At 37.7% G+C, this 20000-nt stretch overlaps 1 protein-coding gene across 1 annotated transcript in view; it reads left to right on the top strand.

The window, feature by feature from the left end:
* LOC144975823 (neuroglian-like) overlaps nt 1–20000 on the top strand; it is a 171556-nt gene that overhangs the window by 109883 nt on the left and 41673 nt on the right. Inside the window, exons 5-11 of the mRNA XM_078920014.1 lie at nt 10399–10504; nt 12220–12358; nt 13342–13487; nt 16125–16267; nt 17439–17567; nt 18604–18706; nt 19776–19960. Coding sequence (XP_078776140.1) covers nt 10399–10504; nt 12220–12358; nt 13342–13487; nt 16125–16267; nt 17439–17567; nt 18604–18706; nt 19776–19960 — 951 coding nt within the window. The remainder of the gene's footprint in view (nt 1–10398; nt 10505–12219; nt 12359–13341; nt 13488–16124; nt 16268–17438; nt 17568–18603; nt 18707–19775; nt 19961–20000) is intronic.

Raw genomic sequence — 20000 nt, 5'->3', positions numbered from 1 at the left:
GGGAAATGACCTTTCCTTTTCGACAAATTCAAATAAATCATTTGTTAATCTGACATTTTTCAGGGTACTTCCATCTCTAAAAGTCTGTCCGTGACATCTGCCGGATAGTGATTTATCGGGAGTACTTGTTAAATCCCTCCCGTCAGTAGATCCTATACTTCCTAATAAAATTCAAGTCGAGTACCTAATGGCACGTCAATTTATTTATTTATTTATTTATTTATTTATTTATTTATTTATTTATTTATTTATTTATTGACTTATTTATTTAGTTATTTATTGACTTATTTGTTTATTTATTTATTTAATTATTTATGTATTTATTTATTTATGTATTTATTTATTTATTTATTTATTTATTTATTTATTTATGTATTTATTTACTGTTATATTAATATACTTTTCATTTCTTTATATTTTTGTATATGACAAATATTATATTATACCAACTGACGTGTACAAATAAGTGTAGGCCTACGTCGCTACCAAAGTATTATAGGATACTCAGTTTGGTTGATGTACGTTTAGGTAAATCAGTTGAAAAGACGACTGAGCACTACTGGGTATTAAGTCAAAGACAAATATTTTGTTGACAAAGGGGAGACCATCGATATATGGTACCTTGATGGTATGCTCTTGGAATCTACATATGTTCCCCATTTGAACCAGATCCCCTTTGTCTTACTTTTTCTTGGATGCTTTAATTATCATACTATAATTTTTTACTATCCCATTTTCCCTCCCTTTTACTGGCGCTGATATGACCTGAATGTGTTGCAAACAAACAAACAAACACACACACACACACACACACACACACAAAAACAAACAATCCCACAATTATTCAGAGGTGCATGAAGTTAATGACAATGAAATCTAATGTTACTTTCACTCTGAGGCTTGTAAGTCCTTCAGAGCCATAGGCCCATGGAGCCGGAGTTTAATCGGTTTCTACAGCGTGAAACGGGCAATAGCAATTGCTCGCTACCATTTGGATATGACGCTAGGCTATCGCAAAGTACTTTACACCAGATCTATCAGACCCAGCTACCAAATCACTGCTGGGTGGACAAGGTGAGGGGGGGGGGGGGGCAGGAAAAAAAATCTCGACTGCACCCGGGATCGATCTAGGTCCCTTTTCTTGTGAATCGAGTGCTCTACCAACTGAGCTTACGGGACCCCCTGTGAGGCTTCAGCTGGCCATAAATTCTGTCTTTTGAACTTGATGCCGCCCTGCGATCTTCCATCCCTTATCATAGTCATTCACCATGTGGCCAGTATTAGGAAGAACTCCCTTCCAATGGTCAACGGCGACATGCCATCTGCTTGGTGTGACCAGACCATTCGGATCAGTGAATGGCATGAAGTGGACGTTGGATGTGATGCTAATACTATTACTATCTTCGATTATTTCATTACCGTGATAATTGCGAGCCCTCCTCTATCGTTGTGATGTCAATTAAAACTCCTTTGAAAGGAAGGCGCGCCGTCCGTAATCACCCCTTAATGTGTATTACTCACGCCATTGATTGGCTCCATGCATTCACTGCGCGAACGATTGATTCTGTTACACATCTATTGTCACAAGAATATAACACAGGTTCGCAAGGATGAGAGGGATCAGCCCAAAATGTCAAGGAACCCTCGGATGTCCTTCATAAGTTCAAAGCCCGATACTGGCCAAAACAATTTTTTAAAAAATAACGTCATAATAAAGGACTGCGACGACCAAAAGAAAGTAAAATTAATGTGAGTTGTATAGATAGAACGAAGATGACGTCAATCAAGTCTTTGTTATTGTTTTTGCCATCCACGTTTATGAGTACTTCTCACTAAACTCTATGAACCAGACTATAAAAGTTCATGGTTACACACAGTTTTGTGTGTTGGTCCGTTATACTTCCGGATGGCAATGTTATGAGCTTCTTAGCCAAGCGCAATACTATCTATAGATAGTATAGATAGTATGCAGATGACGTCACTCAGGCCTTTGTTGTTGTTTTTGCCATCCGCGTTTGTGAGTTGTTCTCACTAAACTGTATTAACCAGACTATAAAAGTTCATGGTTACACAGTTTGTGTGTTGGTCCGTTATACTTCCGGATGGCACTGTTGTGAACTCCTTGGCCAAGCGCATTCTATCTATAGATATTATGCAGATGACGTCACTCAGGCCTTTGTTATTGTTTTTGCCATCCGCGTTTGTGAGTTGTTCTCACTAAACTGTATTAACCAGACTATAAAAGTTCATGGTTACACAGAGTTTGTGTGTTGGTCCGTTATACTTCCGGATGGCAATGTTGTGAACTCCTTGGCCAAGCGCATTCTATCTATACAATTGGCTAAGGAGCTCACAACATTGCAATCCGAAAGTTTAACGGACCAACACACACACATTTGTGTAACCATGATCGTTTGTAGTCAGGTTATTACAGTTTATTGAGAATTACTCATAAACGGGGATGGCAAAAAAAAACACACAAAAAAAAAAAATAAAAAAAAACAAACAAAAAAAAAAACAAAGACCTTAGTGACGTTCAACTTCGAACTATCTTTTCAGTAGAGCAACGAAATGGATAAATTGTGTTTCAGAGTACCATTAAAAACTACTCACTTCTTGCTTTCTTTCTGAGATCATCGCCCTGTTATTGTAACGTAAATTTAGGGAAGTGCCAAATTATCGAAGGCTACAGTTCGCGTCACTTGAGACTACCACAGATTCAGATAAGGATCTCTATTTTCTGTTACGACTACCGAGGAACACAGTTTTAATCATCGTTGGTGCAGTGAATAGGTCCCACGAACTAGTTGTTTATTGATGTTCAGATAGATAATCTATCGATCTATTTATCTGAATGTTTATCTGTTTATCAACCTACCTAACTACCTACCTACTGACATATTTATCTATCTATCTATCTATCTATCCATCCATCCATCCATCTATCTATCTATCTATCTATCTATCTATCTATCTATCTATCTATCTATCTATCTATCTATCTATCTATCTATCTATCTATCTATCTATCTATCTATCTATCTATCTATCTATCTATCTATCTATCTATCTATCTATCTATCTATCTATCTATCTATCTATCTATCTATCTATCTATCTATCTATCTATCTATCTATCTATCTATCTATCTATCTATCTATCTATCTATCTATCTATCTATCTGTCTATCTATCTGTCTCGTCTGCCTGTCTATCTATCTATCTATCTATCTATATCTATCTATCTACCCTTTTATATATATATATATGTATATATATATATATATATATATATATATATATATATATATATATATATATATATATATATATACACACATATATGTCTGTTAGTTTTCTTATTCTCCCACCCTTTATCACTGCTTTCTTATTCTCCCCAGGTTAGGCTATTGCCCTTAATCGGTGACTATAAATGCTCACTCCGTTTTGTATACCGTCATTTATTTATAATGTATTAATTTTTGATAGACTAATGATAAATGAATTAGCGGGTGGTTGGATGGGAGCATCACCCTTGAATCATATACCTATGATGTTCGCATGGGTGTACGATCCGATAGTGATGTCGTTTCTTCTTCTCTTTACTAGCCTATCCTGCTTCTTTGGTTTGTGATTGTATTTTTGACAGGGGATATTTTTTTTCCTGTAAATCCTCTGCCTGTTTGTTCTTGGTTATTTATAATTTAGCTTATGATATCTTTAGGTTATGATTTTGATTGACATTTGTACTATTTTTGTTAGATTGCTTGTTTTTTTGTTTCAGCGGTCTCTCATATAACCTCAATTGTGTTGGAAGAGACCTAAAGCAACAAACAAAAAAAAAAAAAATGAATTAATGAAGATAATAAATAATCTGATGCGGACGACGATGTCGTTGGGAGATTCATTTCACGGCGATGATGGTAATAATACGCATCGTTTGACTATGCTCTTTGTGTACTGGTCTTTGTTGGAGAGACCCGTCTAATGTATCAATGGTATGTCAGCTGATGACAAATAAATCTGGTTTATTCCTAGAATAGACATCTCTTGAAAGGATTCTATTTCAATTAGATTCAGTAGTCTGATGTCACGTCCGCCCAGCAACGAGTAGCTCGGTTCTAAACAAAGAAAATAGGCACTTTTATTCTTCATGCTGGCTAGAACTTTTTCAAATGTCATGTGATCAGAATGTATAAAAACATGATCAGATTTATAATGTTTTTCTCCTTTGGATACATTTTTATGCTCGTCGGAGAAGTCTTTCATAAGGGCGTTCGCCATTGTTCCGATAGTTTCGAACCAGTTACTAAATTACTATGCGTCATTACGAGGGAAGTGACGTCACGACTGATGAAGCCTATCGATGTTTTCCCACCACCGATCTATGTGATATATTACCACTCGTGTCAATCAAATATTATGTCGGAAATAATATATAGTAGTCTGGATGAGAAAAATTGAATTTAAAGATCTGAAAAAGTGTGTATGAAACAATGCCAGACAAAGCAAGAAAGGTAGATACAGGGGGAAAAAAAATAATTAAAAATTTCACAAAAAACCAGTCTGGATGAAGACAGATTTTTGGGAATGTTTATTTTTTTAATTTATATATATTTTTTTTTGGTGTGATATTTTCTTTCTTTCTTATTTTGTTTGGTGTACTATTTCATACACACTTCTTCAGATCATCAGCTTACACCAGTACCTGCTACGTAATTTGTCACTTTGATATTACTCTCTCTCTCTCTCTCTCTCTCTCTCTCTCTCTCTCTCTCTCTCTCTCCCCCCAAATAAAAAAAAAAAAGAAAAAGAATTTATGGGCAAGATTATGGATAAAATTACGAGGTTTACGTTTTTTTGACGTACAAGAATAAAAAAACCACGACTCTCATCTATCCTATTCTGTCATGATTTATAAATTAAGCTTTAAATTAAATTCCAAGCACGAGACTCTCACCCCCGACAGAATACCGTTTTGAAGTGATTGATCACATATCCTTTTGAAAACGATGTTTATGTCATAGTTCATCAGAGCCCTTTGAGACGGGGTTTGTCGCGGTTTCTATTTATGTGAAACGGACAATAGCAATTGCTTACTACCCTTTGGACAGGACGCTAGTCTATCGCAAACTGCTTTCCGCCAGGTCTAACAGACCCAGCTCCCCAATCACTGTTGGGTGGACAGTGTGTGTGTGTGTGTGTGTGTGTGTGTGTGTGTGTGTGTGTGGGAGGGGGGGGGGGGCGAAAAAAAAGTGTCTACTTCACACGGATTCGATCCCTATGTATGTGAGGCGAGTGCTCTACCGAATAAGCTATCGGGACTCCGGTCCCCCACCGTTCATGTCATAGCAGAGCGAGAATCCCCCCCCCCCCACCCCCACCAACGCATTCCAGTTTATTTCCGAAAACCATTACACCTCCAGATGTTACCTGGTAACATGTCTGGCTGGCAGTAAGAAGGACCGAGCCGATGAAGGCGTATTTAACCAGTTTATTTCCGTATTCTGGAAAGAAAAGTATTTTTAAAAATTGGCCAAAAATTTCGTTCTTCTAATATCAATCAATTTCAATGACCATCATATTGGATAAAGCTCTCAAATCAGGGACTTCGGGAACTCCCAGGTTTGAGAGTTTTAGCCAAGATAAGTGTCATTTAAATCGATCGATATTTGAAGGACGAGTTTTCTGGCCAAATTTTTAAATACATATTTTTTTCAAGAGTACCGCAGTTAAAATGGTTGATAGTGGTATTCAGTAATTTTGTTTGACACTCAAACTTGCACACCTTTTCATATTGTTACCTATCTCTGAATGAGTTCCTGTTACTGCTCCTCTGTTTTCTTTTTTACTGTCATATAGTTAATATTCAAAATGTAAAACGCATTTCTGGGATAGCAAGAATAAGGTCTCAAAACAGACTAAGCAACGAACAATAAACGAACAACAACCACCGCTATCTCAACAACAACAGCAACAACATCACCACCACCAACAACTACAACAACAAGAACAATAATGTTATCATAAATAAATGGATAACTAACAAAAAGTTTTACGTTTGCACCTTGCTCGTTCATATACAGAGTTGATGCTTTTATGACCACACCTTAAGATGCTAAGAGAAAGGACATATCACCCCCCCCCCAAAAAAAAAAATACAAAAACAAAACAACAAAAAAAAACCCCAACAAATCAAACAAACAAACAATCAAACGCAAACATCAACAACAAAACAACAATAGCTTTCTTTCGGAATCTTGAATTAAATTCCCCAGCACGCATTTCGGTAACTATGCACATTCTCTGTTATCCTTTAATGAGGAGTGTGTTTTATACCCAGGCTATCGTATTGCACAATTAAATACCTAATTGGATTGGTTATTTCTAGGAGTGGTGGCAAGGATCCGTATGGCGGCAGACGCGTGTGTGTGTATTTATCAGTTGTGCGTGTGTGTGTGTGTGTGTGTACGTGTGTGTGTACGTGTGTGTGTGTGAGTGTGTGTGTGTGTGTATTCTCGCAAGATTCCTAACTATTCCAAGGCATTTCCATCTATATCGAGTTAGTTGACCAAGAAAACCTATATCATCATGCTTGCTTCTTTCAGTGAATTCGCGTAATCTGCAAGACTTTATACGACTTACAGTCTAGTGGTATGGCACTCGTCTATGGACCGCTGAGGCTCTGGTTCGAGTCCCATCTTAGCGGTGTAATGTTGATTCCTTGGAAAAGACTTTACCCATATTGTTCTCTCATCGTATTCAGATGTAAAATGAATACACAGCCTGACTGGTAACAGTGTTGTCTGTCTAAAAAGAAATCGTAATATCGCCTTACAGGCATCATGCCTCGTCCTACGTGTTAAGCGTTGCTGTTTGATTTGTAAAGCACTTTGAGCTCGTTTAGTTGATATTGTAAAATATAAAAGTTCAATTTTTTTTAAGACAAGATTTATATCGTGTCCAGTAGTGGGAATATGATAGTAAAGCTTCATAGTTGACGACCGAGTACAAATCCATTACCATCCATAATTTATCAGTAGATTTGACGGAATATAATGCTACCATTATCCTATTGCGTTATTATTACTCCCCCCCCCCCCTCACCCCAATGACTGGACAAAGGGACGGGTCGGTCGGTCAGTGACTGATGGTTTAATACATAATTTATCTCTGCCGTCAATTTGATTGAGCTCCATTATTTCCCAACCTTTTATAGGCGGGAATCGATTTTTATTTTGACTCTCATCATTATTATTATGGGTCCCAGGTTTGAGGTTTGAGCAGGTTTGAGCGTTTTTGTCAAGATGAGGGTTATTTCAATAGATCGATATAATTTGAAGGACAAATAATTTTCTGGTCAATTTTTAAAATGCGAGTTTTTCCAGAGTAGGGTGGTTGGATGGGAGCATCACCCTTGAATCATATACCTATGATGTTCGCATGGGTGTACGATCCGATAGTGATGTCGTTTCTTCTTCTCTTTACTAGCCTATCCTGCTTCTTTGGTTTGTGATTGTATTTTGACAGGGGATATTTTTTTTCCTGTAAATCCTCTGCCTGTTTGTTCTTGGTTATTTATAATTTAGCTTATGACATCTTTAGGTTATGATTTGATTTACATTTGTACTATTTTTGTTAGATTGCTTGTTTTTTTTTGTTTCAGCGGTCTCTCATATAACCTCAATTGTGTTGGAAGAGACCTAAAGCAACAAACAAAAAAAAAAAAAAAAAAAAAATTTCCAGAGTACGGCAATTAATTGGTTAAGACTTGGTGACAGGTAGAGAGTCATCACAATCAATCGATAATGTTAAATCTTCGGGTCAATTGAAAAGGAAAAAAGGGTTGTTCCTTGCATTTTCCACTTCTCAGGTTTAAAATTCGCATCAATTAAACGTATCAGATGTCATCAGTGATTTCCGATTAGAATTTAATCGTGATACTGAAGACGCTGATGACAATGATAACGCTGACAATGACGACGACGACGACGACGACGACAGTGATGATGATGATGATGATGATGATGATGATGATGATGATGATGAGGATGATGAAGTTACCAGCCTGTAGCTTGTAGGTACCTTCGTTTTTATCCATGTTTTATTTTCGTGCAAACCCTATGACCTTAGAATAAGAGCACGTGGGTGTTGTTGACAGATTATAACGCCTGGTGTAATTATAACATGCCCACACCCCTCTGGGAATAATAAAGACCCCGATTCTGGGAATAATAAAAACCCCGATTAAAATTACTTCCGTTTTATTCTTGTGGTATCCGGTTACAAACCCCCGCAATTTCTTTCCTCTGAGATCACTATTCTGCCGTGCCCTGAACCCCCCCCCCCCCCCCCCCCCACCAACACACACTTATTTTAAATTTTTGCCAAAAAATTCGTCCTTCAAATATCGATTAAAACGACCCTCATCTTACCAAAACACTCTCAAACCTGGGACTTTCGAGTCATTTTAATCGACCGGTATTTGAAAGACGAGTTTACTGGCCATCTCATTTTAAATTCGTGTTTTTTTTGGGCTTTTTTTTCTTCTAAGTACGGAAGTTTTGGGTCGGGTGGCAGACTTCCGTTATCTCCACCCCACACTGTTCTTCAAATGGGTTTTCTTGGTTTATCTATCGATAGTGCATGTTGCCAGTCCAAGTAATCAGCCCCTGTAAATTAATCACAATGAGGTCCTTCCTCCCCTCATAATCCACGTCATTGCATATGTACCTTTTTTCCCCATATTTTCAATTCAACTCTCATTTCGTCAGTAGATCACACAAGAGTCAACAATATCCCTTTGTTTACTTGGCATTAAAAACGTTTGCAAATAATCGAGTGACGTCATCCTCATGCCTTCTATAGATTGAACGAAGTTGACGTCACTCGGGTCTTTGTTATTTTTAAATATTTTTTTTTGCCGTCCACGTTTATGAGTAATTCTCACTAAACTGTATTAACCTGACTATAAAAGTTCATGGTTGCACATAGTTTTGTGTGTTGGACGGTTATACCTCCGGATGGCAATGTTGTGAGTTTCTTAGCCAAGCGCACACTATCCAATACGTACATTTTCATTGCTCGCACGGCGTTCTGTTTGGTATTCCCCTGGCCTTTCACCCGGCTATTAAACATTCTATATATAGCCAATATTGGGTTTGATAAGATAAGGTAGGAATTTGCTTGAAAAAGATAAGATTGTTCAATCACATGCTTCATTATTCTCCTTTTGTCGTCCTCTTTGTGTACCAAGTTTTGGATGGCAAAGTCGTGTTTGCCGGTGGGGGTGTGGGATGCTGGATTTAAGACCTAACGATATTTTAGAAGTAGATCATGAAAGCATAAAATGAAATCTTTCGTGTATTGAAAGCTAAGGCAAACAAACAGAAGAAAAGTAAACAAAACAAACCAACAAACAAAACGAAAAAAAAAGAAAGAAAGAAAGAAAAGAAAAGGGAATAAAACAACAAAATCAACCCCCCCCCCCCCCCCCCAAAATAAACAAACAAAAAAAACCCCCAAAAAAACCCCAACAATAACAACAAAATCATTGAACAAAATGATGCACTGCTTTTGCAGATGTTTATTTCTCTCTCTCTCTCTCTCTCTCTCTCTCTCTCTCTCTCTCTCTCTCTCTCTCTCTCTCTCTCTCTCTCTCTCTCTCTCTCTGTGTGTGTGTGTCAGTTTGTTCTCTCTTTATCTCTTGTCTCACCCCACCCCGCCTCCCTTCCCAATAGCTTCTCCAATCTGATTCTGTCTTTATCTCTCAGAATCTCGAAATGCAATACCAGCCATAGAAAAGTACATTGTATACCTTACCCCTTAGTGAAAACGGCAAAAATGTATGGGCCAAATGAAGATCGTTTCTTTTTTTCTTCCATCCACTTTTATGAGTAATTCTCACTTAACTGTATTAACCAGACTATAAACGTCTAAGATTACACAGAGTTTTGTGTGTTGGTCCGTTATATTTCAGGATGGCAATGTTGTGAGTTTCTTAGCCAAACAAAAAAAATCTGGACTACACCTGGAATCGATACCGGTCCCTCTACCAACTGAACTCTCTAGGACCACACCATTAAAAAAAAAAAGAATATTATGTACAAGGAACGCTCCGGGAGCAGCTAATTTCAAGGGCAATAATGTTTCTTTGCGACCGCCATCTCCATCAATGCATCCATTAACGTTTTTGTTTCTATATCACCATCGTCGTCGTCTTCATCTTCATCATCATCATCATCATCATCATCATCATCATCATCATCATCATCATCATCATCTTCGTCGTCGTCGTCGTTGCCGTCATCGTCGTTTTACCACCACAGCCATCGATCATTTGACTCTCTACGAATAGCAAACTAACCACCGTGATGATTTTCTTTCTTTTTTTTCCAGACTGTAAGCCACCCAGCATACTAAGGGAGGATGAACAGACTAGAAACTTTATAAAAGAAACCGAGGTAGACATCGCTTGCATCGCCAATGGAGATGGAAAACTCTCGTAAGTAGTAGTAGTAGTAGTAGTAGTAGTAGTAGTAGTAGTAGTAGTAGTAGCAGTAAGTATAGTAGTAGTAGAACAGAGAGATAGTAGTAGTAGTAGTAGTATAGTAGTAGTAGTAGTAGTAGAGTAGTAGTAGTAGTAGTAGTAGTAGTAGGTAGTAGTAGTAGTAGTAGTAGTAGTAGGAGGAGAGGAGTATGTAGTAGGAGGAGAGGGTAGTAGTAGTAGTAGTAGTAGTAGTAGTAGTAGTAGTAGTTAGTAGAAGTGTCGGTAGTAGTAGTAGTAGTAGTAGTGGTAGTAGTAGTAGTGGTAGTAGCAGAAGTAGTAGCAGAAGTAGTAGTAGTAGTTGTAGTAGTTGTAGTAGTTAGTAGAAGTAGTAGTAGTAGTAGTAGTAGTAGTAGCAGCAGCAGCAGCAGTAGCAGCAGTAGTAGTAGTAGTAGTAGTGGTAGTAGCAGTAGCAGCATAAGTAATAGTAGTTGTAGTAGTTGTTGTAGTAGTAGTAGTAGTAGTAGTAGCAGTAGCAGCAGAAGTAATAGTAGTAGTAGTAGTCGTCATCGTCGTAGTCGTAGTAGTAGCAGTAGTAGTAGTAGTAGTAGTTGTAGCAGCAGCAGCAGTAGTAGTAGTAGTAGTCATTGTCGTCGTCGTCGTCGTAGTAGTCGTAGTAGTAGTAGTAGTAGCAATAGTAGCAGTAGCAGCAGCAGCAGCAGCAGTTGTTGTTCTAGTGAAACTGTCAGCAGTTCCGCAGTAACAGGTGTTAGCAACTGCAGTTTGTAGTAGTAATATTATGTAAGGCACTGTGGAGAATGGCTGCGGCTATTCGGATTCGAGTCTGAATAGTCTACAATGCACGTGTGCAATCAATAAGTTCTTTGGACCAGAATCTGAATAGCCTCCTCCCCCCCCCCCCCCCCCCCCCCCTTGCAGTAAAATTTAGAATTTATTTTAGTTATTGACAATTACATCCAATTGATGCAAATAGAAATAATAATGTTATATTAACTATCAACAAGCAGTATAAACCTGCTTTATTTGACGAGAAAGATAAAATCATTGATCAATTGGACGTCCAGGTAAAATTAGTAACTGAGGTCTAAATGAAAAGCTTTTCTATAACAACTTTACACAATGTCCAAATAAAATCAGGACAAAATGATAATTTTCTGTTAGTGTTAGACAAGCAACAATCCTTCGACAGAACGAAGTAAGGGTATCAGTTGTGTCAGTCTGATACGGATAAAAAAATTTCTTCTGAACTCTTCCACAGCCCGTACTGTCTCCCTTCTGTTCTTGCGCATGCACATTCAAGTTCATGATACTCATGGCATGCACTTTGGAGTTTTGAGTCCGAATAGCCATGGGAAACTATTCAGACTCGAGTCAGAATTGCCATTTCGGTGGAGAATATGGTCCACGGGTACCCCTTTTACTTTGATTGAAATTGAGTTATTTGTATGATGGAAAAGAGTGGACATGAAACAATCCCGTAATTCGGCTGAGTTATGACCATTTGAAATAGAGAATTTGTTTAAAAATGGTTTTTAAAACTACAGCTTCAAAGTTAATCAAAACTCTTCAGGACGCATTTGTGTCTCGGAGGTAGGGCTAACCTTAGCCGAATCATCTTCTGATTTTTTAATTTTTTAAAAGAGAAATTGTAAAGAAAAAAAAAAAAAACACAAACAAATCAATGTTATCAATTTTAAAAATATAATTGACAGGTACCAGTGGCTGAAGGACGGTGAGACCATTGATTTGTCCAGTGAAAGCTCCAAGTCACGGATGACCACTGCGACGGGTGCTGGTAGCCTAATCATATTCAATGCCGTGCCCGAAGATGAGGGACGATACCAGTGTGTGGTAAGGAATACAATCTATTTTATAATCACGAAAATACAAAATGCATCCAACCAACCAATCAATCGTTTAATTAACCAACCAACCAACCAACCAACCAACCAATCAATCATTTAATTAACCAAACAACCAACCAACCAACCAACCAACCAACCAACCAATCAATCGTTTAATTAACCAACCAACCAACCAACCAATCAATCATTTAATTAACCAAACAACCAACCAACCAACCAACCAACCAATCAATCATTTAATTAACCAAACAACCAACCAACCAACCAAACAACCAACCAACCAACCAACCAACCAATCAATCATTTAATTAACCAACCAACCAACCAACCAACCAACCAACCAATCAATCATTTAATTAACCAACCAACCAACCAACCAACCAACCAACCAATCAATCATTTAATTAACCAACCAACCAACCAACCAATCAATCGTTTAATTAACCAAACAACCAACCAACCAACCAACCAATCAATCATTTAATTAACCAAACAACCAACCAACCAACCAACCAACCAACCAATCAATCATTTAATTAACCAAACAACCAACCAACCAACCAATCAATCTATCAATCAGTCAGTCAATCGATTGATCATTTAATCAGTCAAACAATCAATCAGTCAATCAATCAATCAATCAATCTGCCTATCAATCAGTCAATAAACCGATCAATTAATAAATCAGTTAATGAGAGAATGCAGGTCTAGAAGCATGATAAACAGAGCTCAATAAACATAGTTTGGAGCATAATGATGTCGGTTAGTTTTATTTACATACATACATACACACATACACAGACACACACACATCAATAAATCTGTTGACCAATTTCTATTTTCATTCATTTCCTTATGATATTGTTAGTGACATATCTTTATACCTATAATATATTTATTTTTTTCGTTATTAGTGAAACCAACATTTTCTAAACAATTTTTTTTTAAATTCGATGCTTGATGTTTCAGGTGGTCAACAACTGTGGGACGGCCATGTCCACTGTAACGCTGTTGCTCCATGCCTACCTCGATCCTTTCCCACCGTCGGGCAAGCCCACGGTTATCAAGGGTGTCCTTGGAAGTAGTGCTATTCTCACGTGTAATCCACCCCATAGGTAATAACAATCATGATGATGATAATATGATGATGATAATGATGATGAGGTGTTGCGGGTAGTTTCACATAGGGTTCAAGGACACCGCTTTGTCCTAAGGCAGCAGACAAATGCAGCCCATTACATAATATAGAAGGACCCACAAATAGAAATCTCCGGGCTCACATCATAAGATTATGATGAGCTAAGATGGAGAGAAGTAGAGAAAGATATAGAATGACAAAGTGAGTCGGCTAGATAGGACAACTTTCGTAAAGATTCACCGCGGAATATATGAGAGGTTGATATGACGAACATGCCATTGAATTAAATATAAGTAATAAGACAAATTTGTTAAAACACATTTATTACGGAACGATACATACCATACCTGGATGGGCATACTTACAAACACTTAAACCCATAGATATATTTTCAAACTACATCGAACAACTGGTCTTCTCCATTCTCACACAACCTCTCGCTTTCACACTAAATCAGGGACTGAGCTGAAAATCCAACTCAACCAAAGTCCGTGGGTTTAGCACATGACCAAAGGTCGAGGACAACTTAAACTACGTTAGCCATGTTGTAGTAAGAGATCATATTTCAATTATCTCTCTTTGACCATAACTGTAGGATTAAATTTAATCTTATGCTTTACTTTATGTACACTTATAAAATGAAAGTTTAAATGAATAACTTCATTGATTCATTGAGGAGAATGAGATTTACTTCTTAAGTTTCAAAAGACGTACCTGCCCCACGTATGATTACTTTGAATTTAATCTCAGTTTTCTTAATTTGAGAGGGGGGGGGGGGAGGGAGTGTCCCTGATAATTCTGTTAATAGAGCACTCGCTTCACATGCAAAGGGACAAGATGCAGTCGAGATTTTTTTCTGACAGTGAATGAGTAGCTGGTTCTGTTAGATCTTGTGGAAAGTACTTTGGGATAGACTAGCGTCATATCCAAAGGTTACCAAGCAATTGCGTTGTCCATTTCATGCAAAAGAAACTGGGATAAACTCTGACTCCATGTTTTCCATCTAATTTATTCTGAGGTAATAACAGATAGCAATACCAAAGAAAGCAGGTGCAGTCAGATGCGAAAATTTTAGAACTATAAGTTTAATAAGCCACATCAACAAAATACTGTTGCGTATAATTATCAACAGGCTAAGGAATAAGATTAACCCTGAAATCGCAGAAGAACAATATGGATTCCAACCTGACAGAGGGACAAGGAACGCAATATACCTCCTCCGTGTTTTAAGTGAAAGAGCTATACAGGTTCAGACCCCACTATACCTCTGTTTTGTCGACTACAAAAAAGCTTTTGATAGAGTACGCCACGAAGAAATACTAAAACAACTGCACTCCATTGGCGCTGATGAGAAAGACCTCAGACTCATGCAAACATTATACTACACCCAGCAGGCATCTATCAAAATCAGAAACTCTACAGGAAATTCCATTCCTATTAAGAAAGGAGTCCGTCAAGGGTGTGTTGCCTCACCAGATCTGTTTAATCTATACCAAGAAACAATCATGAGGGGCATAACTAATATGGAGGGAATAAAAGTAGGAGGTTACAACATAAATAATATAAGATACGCAGACAATCCGGTACTCGTTGCAACATCAGAAATCCAACTTCAAAAGATTGTTGACAAAGTGGTAGTAGATAGTGAAGCCAAGGGAATGGAAGTGAATATCACCAAAACGGAATGCATGGTAATACAGAAAAACCCCGAAAACAACAACACCTGCAATATAACGATTCACGGCGAGCAACTTACCAATGTAGAAAGTTTTAAATACCTGGGTTCAATAGTGACAACAGATGGAAGATGTAACCGAGACATACAAGCAAGAATAACTCAAGCCAAACAGGCCTTTATGGACCTCGGAAACATTTTGAAAAACAAACAGATGTCGTTCGTTCGGGATTAGATTCCGAGTCTTGAAGTGCTACGTGTGGCCAATCTTGTTATACGGATGCGAAAGCTGGACTACAAATGCAGAAACACAAAAGAACATTGAAGCTTTTGAAATGTGGTGTTTGAGAAGGATGCAGAGAATATCGTATACTGCTCACAAAACGAACGAAGAAGTGCTAAAACAAACATACCAACAAAGGAAACTAATGCCCTTAATAGCGGATCGACAACTATCCTTTTTCGGACACATAGTAAGGAAAGATAAGAATGAATACCTGGCAAGTTGTGGAAAAATACCTGGTAAACGCGCCCGGGGGAGACAAAGAAAAACACTCATAGACCGACTGAAGGGCTTCACCAACCTAACAATCCAAGAGCTGTTTGAAAAAGCAAGAGACAGGGAGGAATGGAGAGAGATAATTCATGCAGTATCCGAAGCCTGGACCAGGCATGGAACCTAGAAGAAGAAGAATAACAGATGCTATATGTTTAAGTGAAATACTCACAACATCTGCCAGCCAGATGTAATGGACCAACACACAAAACTGTGTGTAACCTTGGACGTTTGTGGTCTGATTGAAATAATTCATTAAAATGACTGTCTAAAAACAATAACAAAAGAGTTGAGTGACGTCAATTTCGTTCCATCTATATATTATTTAAAATATACGAGAAGACTATTTTCATTTATATTATCTTTCTTTCTATTCTAACCAGTGAACCAAAGGCTATTGTAGATTGGATCTTAGATGACGCCACTGGCAAGTCGAGCTCCAGTAAGAAAGAAAAAAATACAGGAGGCGGAATAATGGGTTTTAAAACTGTTAGTTTAAGTCGGCGGATCACAAAGGACTACGATGGTAAGATTATAGGGGCTGTCTGTTTGTGCAGTCGAGATTTTTTTCTGACTCCCTTGTCCACCCAGCATTGAATGTCTAGCTGGGTTTATTAGATATGATGGAAAGTACTTTGCGATAAACTAGCATCCTATCCAAAGGCAACCTGGCTCAGCGGTATGGTCTTTGCTTCATACTCGAAAGGTATAGAGTTAGATCACCACTGCATTATGTGGCCTTGAGCAAGCTATCTTTCCTTCGCTCAGTTTGCTACGCTGCACTGCGGCTGATGCCTGGCTATTCTAGTCTTCCCTTGAAATAGATCCTAAAGACAAATTTCCTCATTGGGATTAATAAAGGAAATTTTATCTTTTCTTTTTACCTTTGTCAGTTTCAGGCTGTAGAAACTGGGATAAACGCTGGCTCCATAGCCCAATGATTCCGAAGGACTACTTACTAGTCATTTATATCACTAGAGCTTGAATGTGGTGATATTCCTGTGTTTTTACCTAAAATTTTTCTCCTTATGTTGAATCGGATCATTGATAGTTAAATCGAATTTCTTTCATGATTGGACTGTAAATTCAATTTTCAGAATTTGGTTTAGCCAATAAATTACCAGAGTGATTATATATTTCACATAAAAAGTAATAAACTAAAATGAAAATAACAGCTTCAAAAATGAACAATATGCTAAACATGGCTCAAAACCCTTCTTCAGTCAACATAAAAAAAAACAATAGAAACATAAATATGTTACAGATTGACGACACAGAAATATTTGGTGCGTCCTTTCTATAATAAGATCTTATTATCACTATCGTGCGGCTATGTGGTCTTGTGGTATGACACTCGCTTTCAGATCGGAAGGTCCTGGGTTCAAGCCTGGCTCGACGCATAGTTGAGTCCTTGGAGAAGGCTCTCTACTCACATTCTCTCACCCAGATGTAAAATGAGTACCTGGCTGTTAATAGCGTTGTCTCTGTCCGAAAAAATTGTAATATCGCCTAACAGCGTCATGTCCCGTCCTACATGTTAAATGTTTAATGTTGCCGTTGGCCAGGGACCCTTTTGTAAAGCGCTTTGAGCAGGTTTAGTGGATATTGCGCTATATAAAAGCTCAATTTTTAAAAATCACTTTGATATTGTTTCCATGAGTCCATACGCTGACTTTCCTTCTTCCACCCAACATCAGGCAACTTGTACATCACCAGCCTTCGCAAGGAAGATGAACAAAATGGGAAATCATACGTGTGCGTTGCAAATAACAATGAAGCCAGATCTTTTGTGAAGGGAGACGACAAAGTTATCATAACCACTGGAAGTAAGTTTCGTCCAAAGGATCTGTTCAAATACATCATTTAAAAAAAAAAATCTCTTTATTTATTTATTAAAAAAAAATTTTTTTGGGGCGGGGGGCATCAGAAAGAAAATCCAGCAACCATCGTTTTGCATTGTCTCAATTCATAAGCAGCGCATAAATGGCTACTAAATGAACGCCGTGTTACAATGCAAAGCAGCAACCATTGTTTTCAAGAGCATAACTGGTATAGACCAGTCAGCAACCTTTTAGACCTCTACATTTTACATTGATCTATATAATATATGATACGATTCAATAGATTAAGAATAAATTAAGACTGTATGACCTTTTTTTTTTTTTTTCCAATGAAATGCTTACTTATATTCACATATGATAAAGGACAAAACCATTTTAGGACCAGAAAGAAGCAATTTATTGAATTGTCACAAGATTTTCACAACAGTAGGTATCTGAGAGGGATTTATGATTTTCAAATGAGCTTGCAAAAAGTTCTTCATTTAACAGAACACTTGACTCATTGGCAGGCTTACCTGGTTCAAGTCCACATAGAGTTGTAGAGTTTTCTTTCTGACACTTTCTGAGAACAGTGACTGGGTAACTAGGTCTAAGATGAACATGGTTGAATTTACCTTGTGATTGACCATTCCAAAGAATGGCAAGCAATTGTTACTGTATTTTAAGCAGTAGAAGCTGGTTTTAAATTCCAGCTCTCTAATTTCTCTCTCTAAAGGAATTGCATAGCTGCCAACAGTTCTGATAAAATTGGGACCATCCTAATTTGACAATCTGAGAAAAAATATTTTTTAAATGTTTAAATTGGACTGTTTATATGTGTGGAAATGTCCCAAAATTATGCTTTTTGACTAGCAAATTAAAACAAGGAACAGAAAAATCTCTAATTCTAGATTATATTATACAATAGTCCAAACACACGGCTATTCTGGGTCATGACAGTATTTTGTGATAGGGTGTCCCGTTTTAGCTCTTTGAAAAGTTGTCCCCTTATGAAATTGATATAATATTGCATTTCCTACAGAGGATGTTGCCGACATGGGTGTGGACCTGATGTGGCGCTCAGATGAAAAGAACTTAGTGCTGGAAGGTGGATATACTAAGTTCAAGTGTATCTTCTCTGGACAGTAAGTTTTTATTTTAAGTTGTGAATCATGTCCATACCATTTTCTAATCTCATTGCTTTCTAACCAGCTTTGTAAACTAAGTTCATATTAATTCAGAAAAGTGAGTGGACCAGGTACTAATGTTGATAATAACAAGAAGTGAGTTGGAAAGTGCCATAAAACAATAGAGAATAAAATTTTTTGTGGCGATGGGGGCTCGAACCCACAACTTACGACAACCCCGCCTGGCTGGGAGAGGATAGCTCTACAGTCAAAGCCATCCGCCACTCAAAAAAAAAAAAAAGATTGGTATCAAGCAGTGTTTGTTTGTTGAACCCATGACCTCAAGAAGTTGGGAGAGCAGTTCAAGATAGACAGGATGCTTGATGCCACTTTTTGTAAAAGTGGTGAATGGCTTTGACTGTAGAGCTACCCTATCCCAGCCAGGAGGAGCTGTCGCACCAGTAAGATCGTAGGTTCGAACCCTCATCGCATTTATTCTCTATTATCTTCTGGCACTTTCCTACTCACTTCATTTCTTGTTATTATTAACTTCATATTGTTTGAGTCTCATTTTCAAAGACATACAGAGTTATTAAATAAACTTTGTCTTTTATTTTTCTTTTAATTACTGAATTATCACTGTTAAGACTATTATCATCTCTTTCTTTTAAAAGTCAACTCACCCACTTCCTCAACTTGAGAGGTTTTGTTAAGATGAGGGTCATTTTAATCGATCAAATTTTTGGACGGGTTTTCTGGCCAAACTTTTTAATGCATATTTATTTCAGAGTATGGCAGTGTAGTTACTTAGTAGAAAACGGTCGGGGCTGCCTGAAGCTGGTGATCGTGAAAATACTAACAAAAGGGTGAAAATGAAGAAGCTTCGTTTATACGTTCCCATATGAAGCCTCTCCATTTTCACTCTTTCGTTAGTATAGTTACTTAAAAGTGACAATAACTAAAATCTAATCTTTGTCGTCGTTTTCAAGTTTAAAATCATTCATTTGCATCTTGTTCCTTCTGACATAATACTGTCTTGAGACAAAGGCCCACATATTCAAACTCTTTTTTTTTTAAATTCTCGAAGGCCAGAGCCAGAAATTACATGGAGACGAGTGGGAGGTGAATGGGATGATTCACGGTTTGTAGTTGATCACCACGAGCTGTCCATCAATAATGTTCAATATGAGGATGCCGGAGAATACACATGCTCTGGCCGGAACAGTCTCAATCCTAAGGCCAAGACTTACACGTTTACATTAGAGGTGAAAGGTAGGTGGCAAGCTACAGTAGACAGGATTATTTGCTTTTA

The sequence above is a fragment of the Berghia stephanieae genome, chromosome 6 (assembly GCF_034508935.2).
Source record: "Berghia stephanieae isolate SIO BIC M18660-M18661 chromosome 6, UCSD_Bste_1.3, whole genome shotgun sequence".
In the NCBI taxonomy this organism is placed as follows: Eukaryota; Metazoa; Mollusca; class Gastropoda; order Nudibranchia; family Aeolidiidae; genus Berghia; species Berghia stephanieae.
Note: the sequence above shows the minus strand (reverse complement) of the source record. Positions and strands in the feature narration are given on the sequence as shown.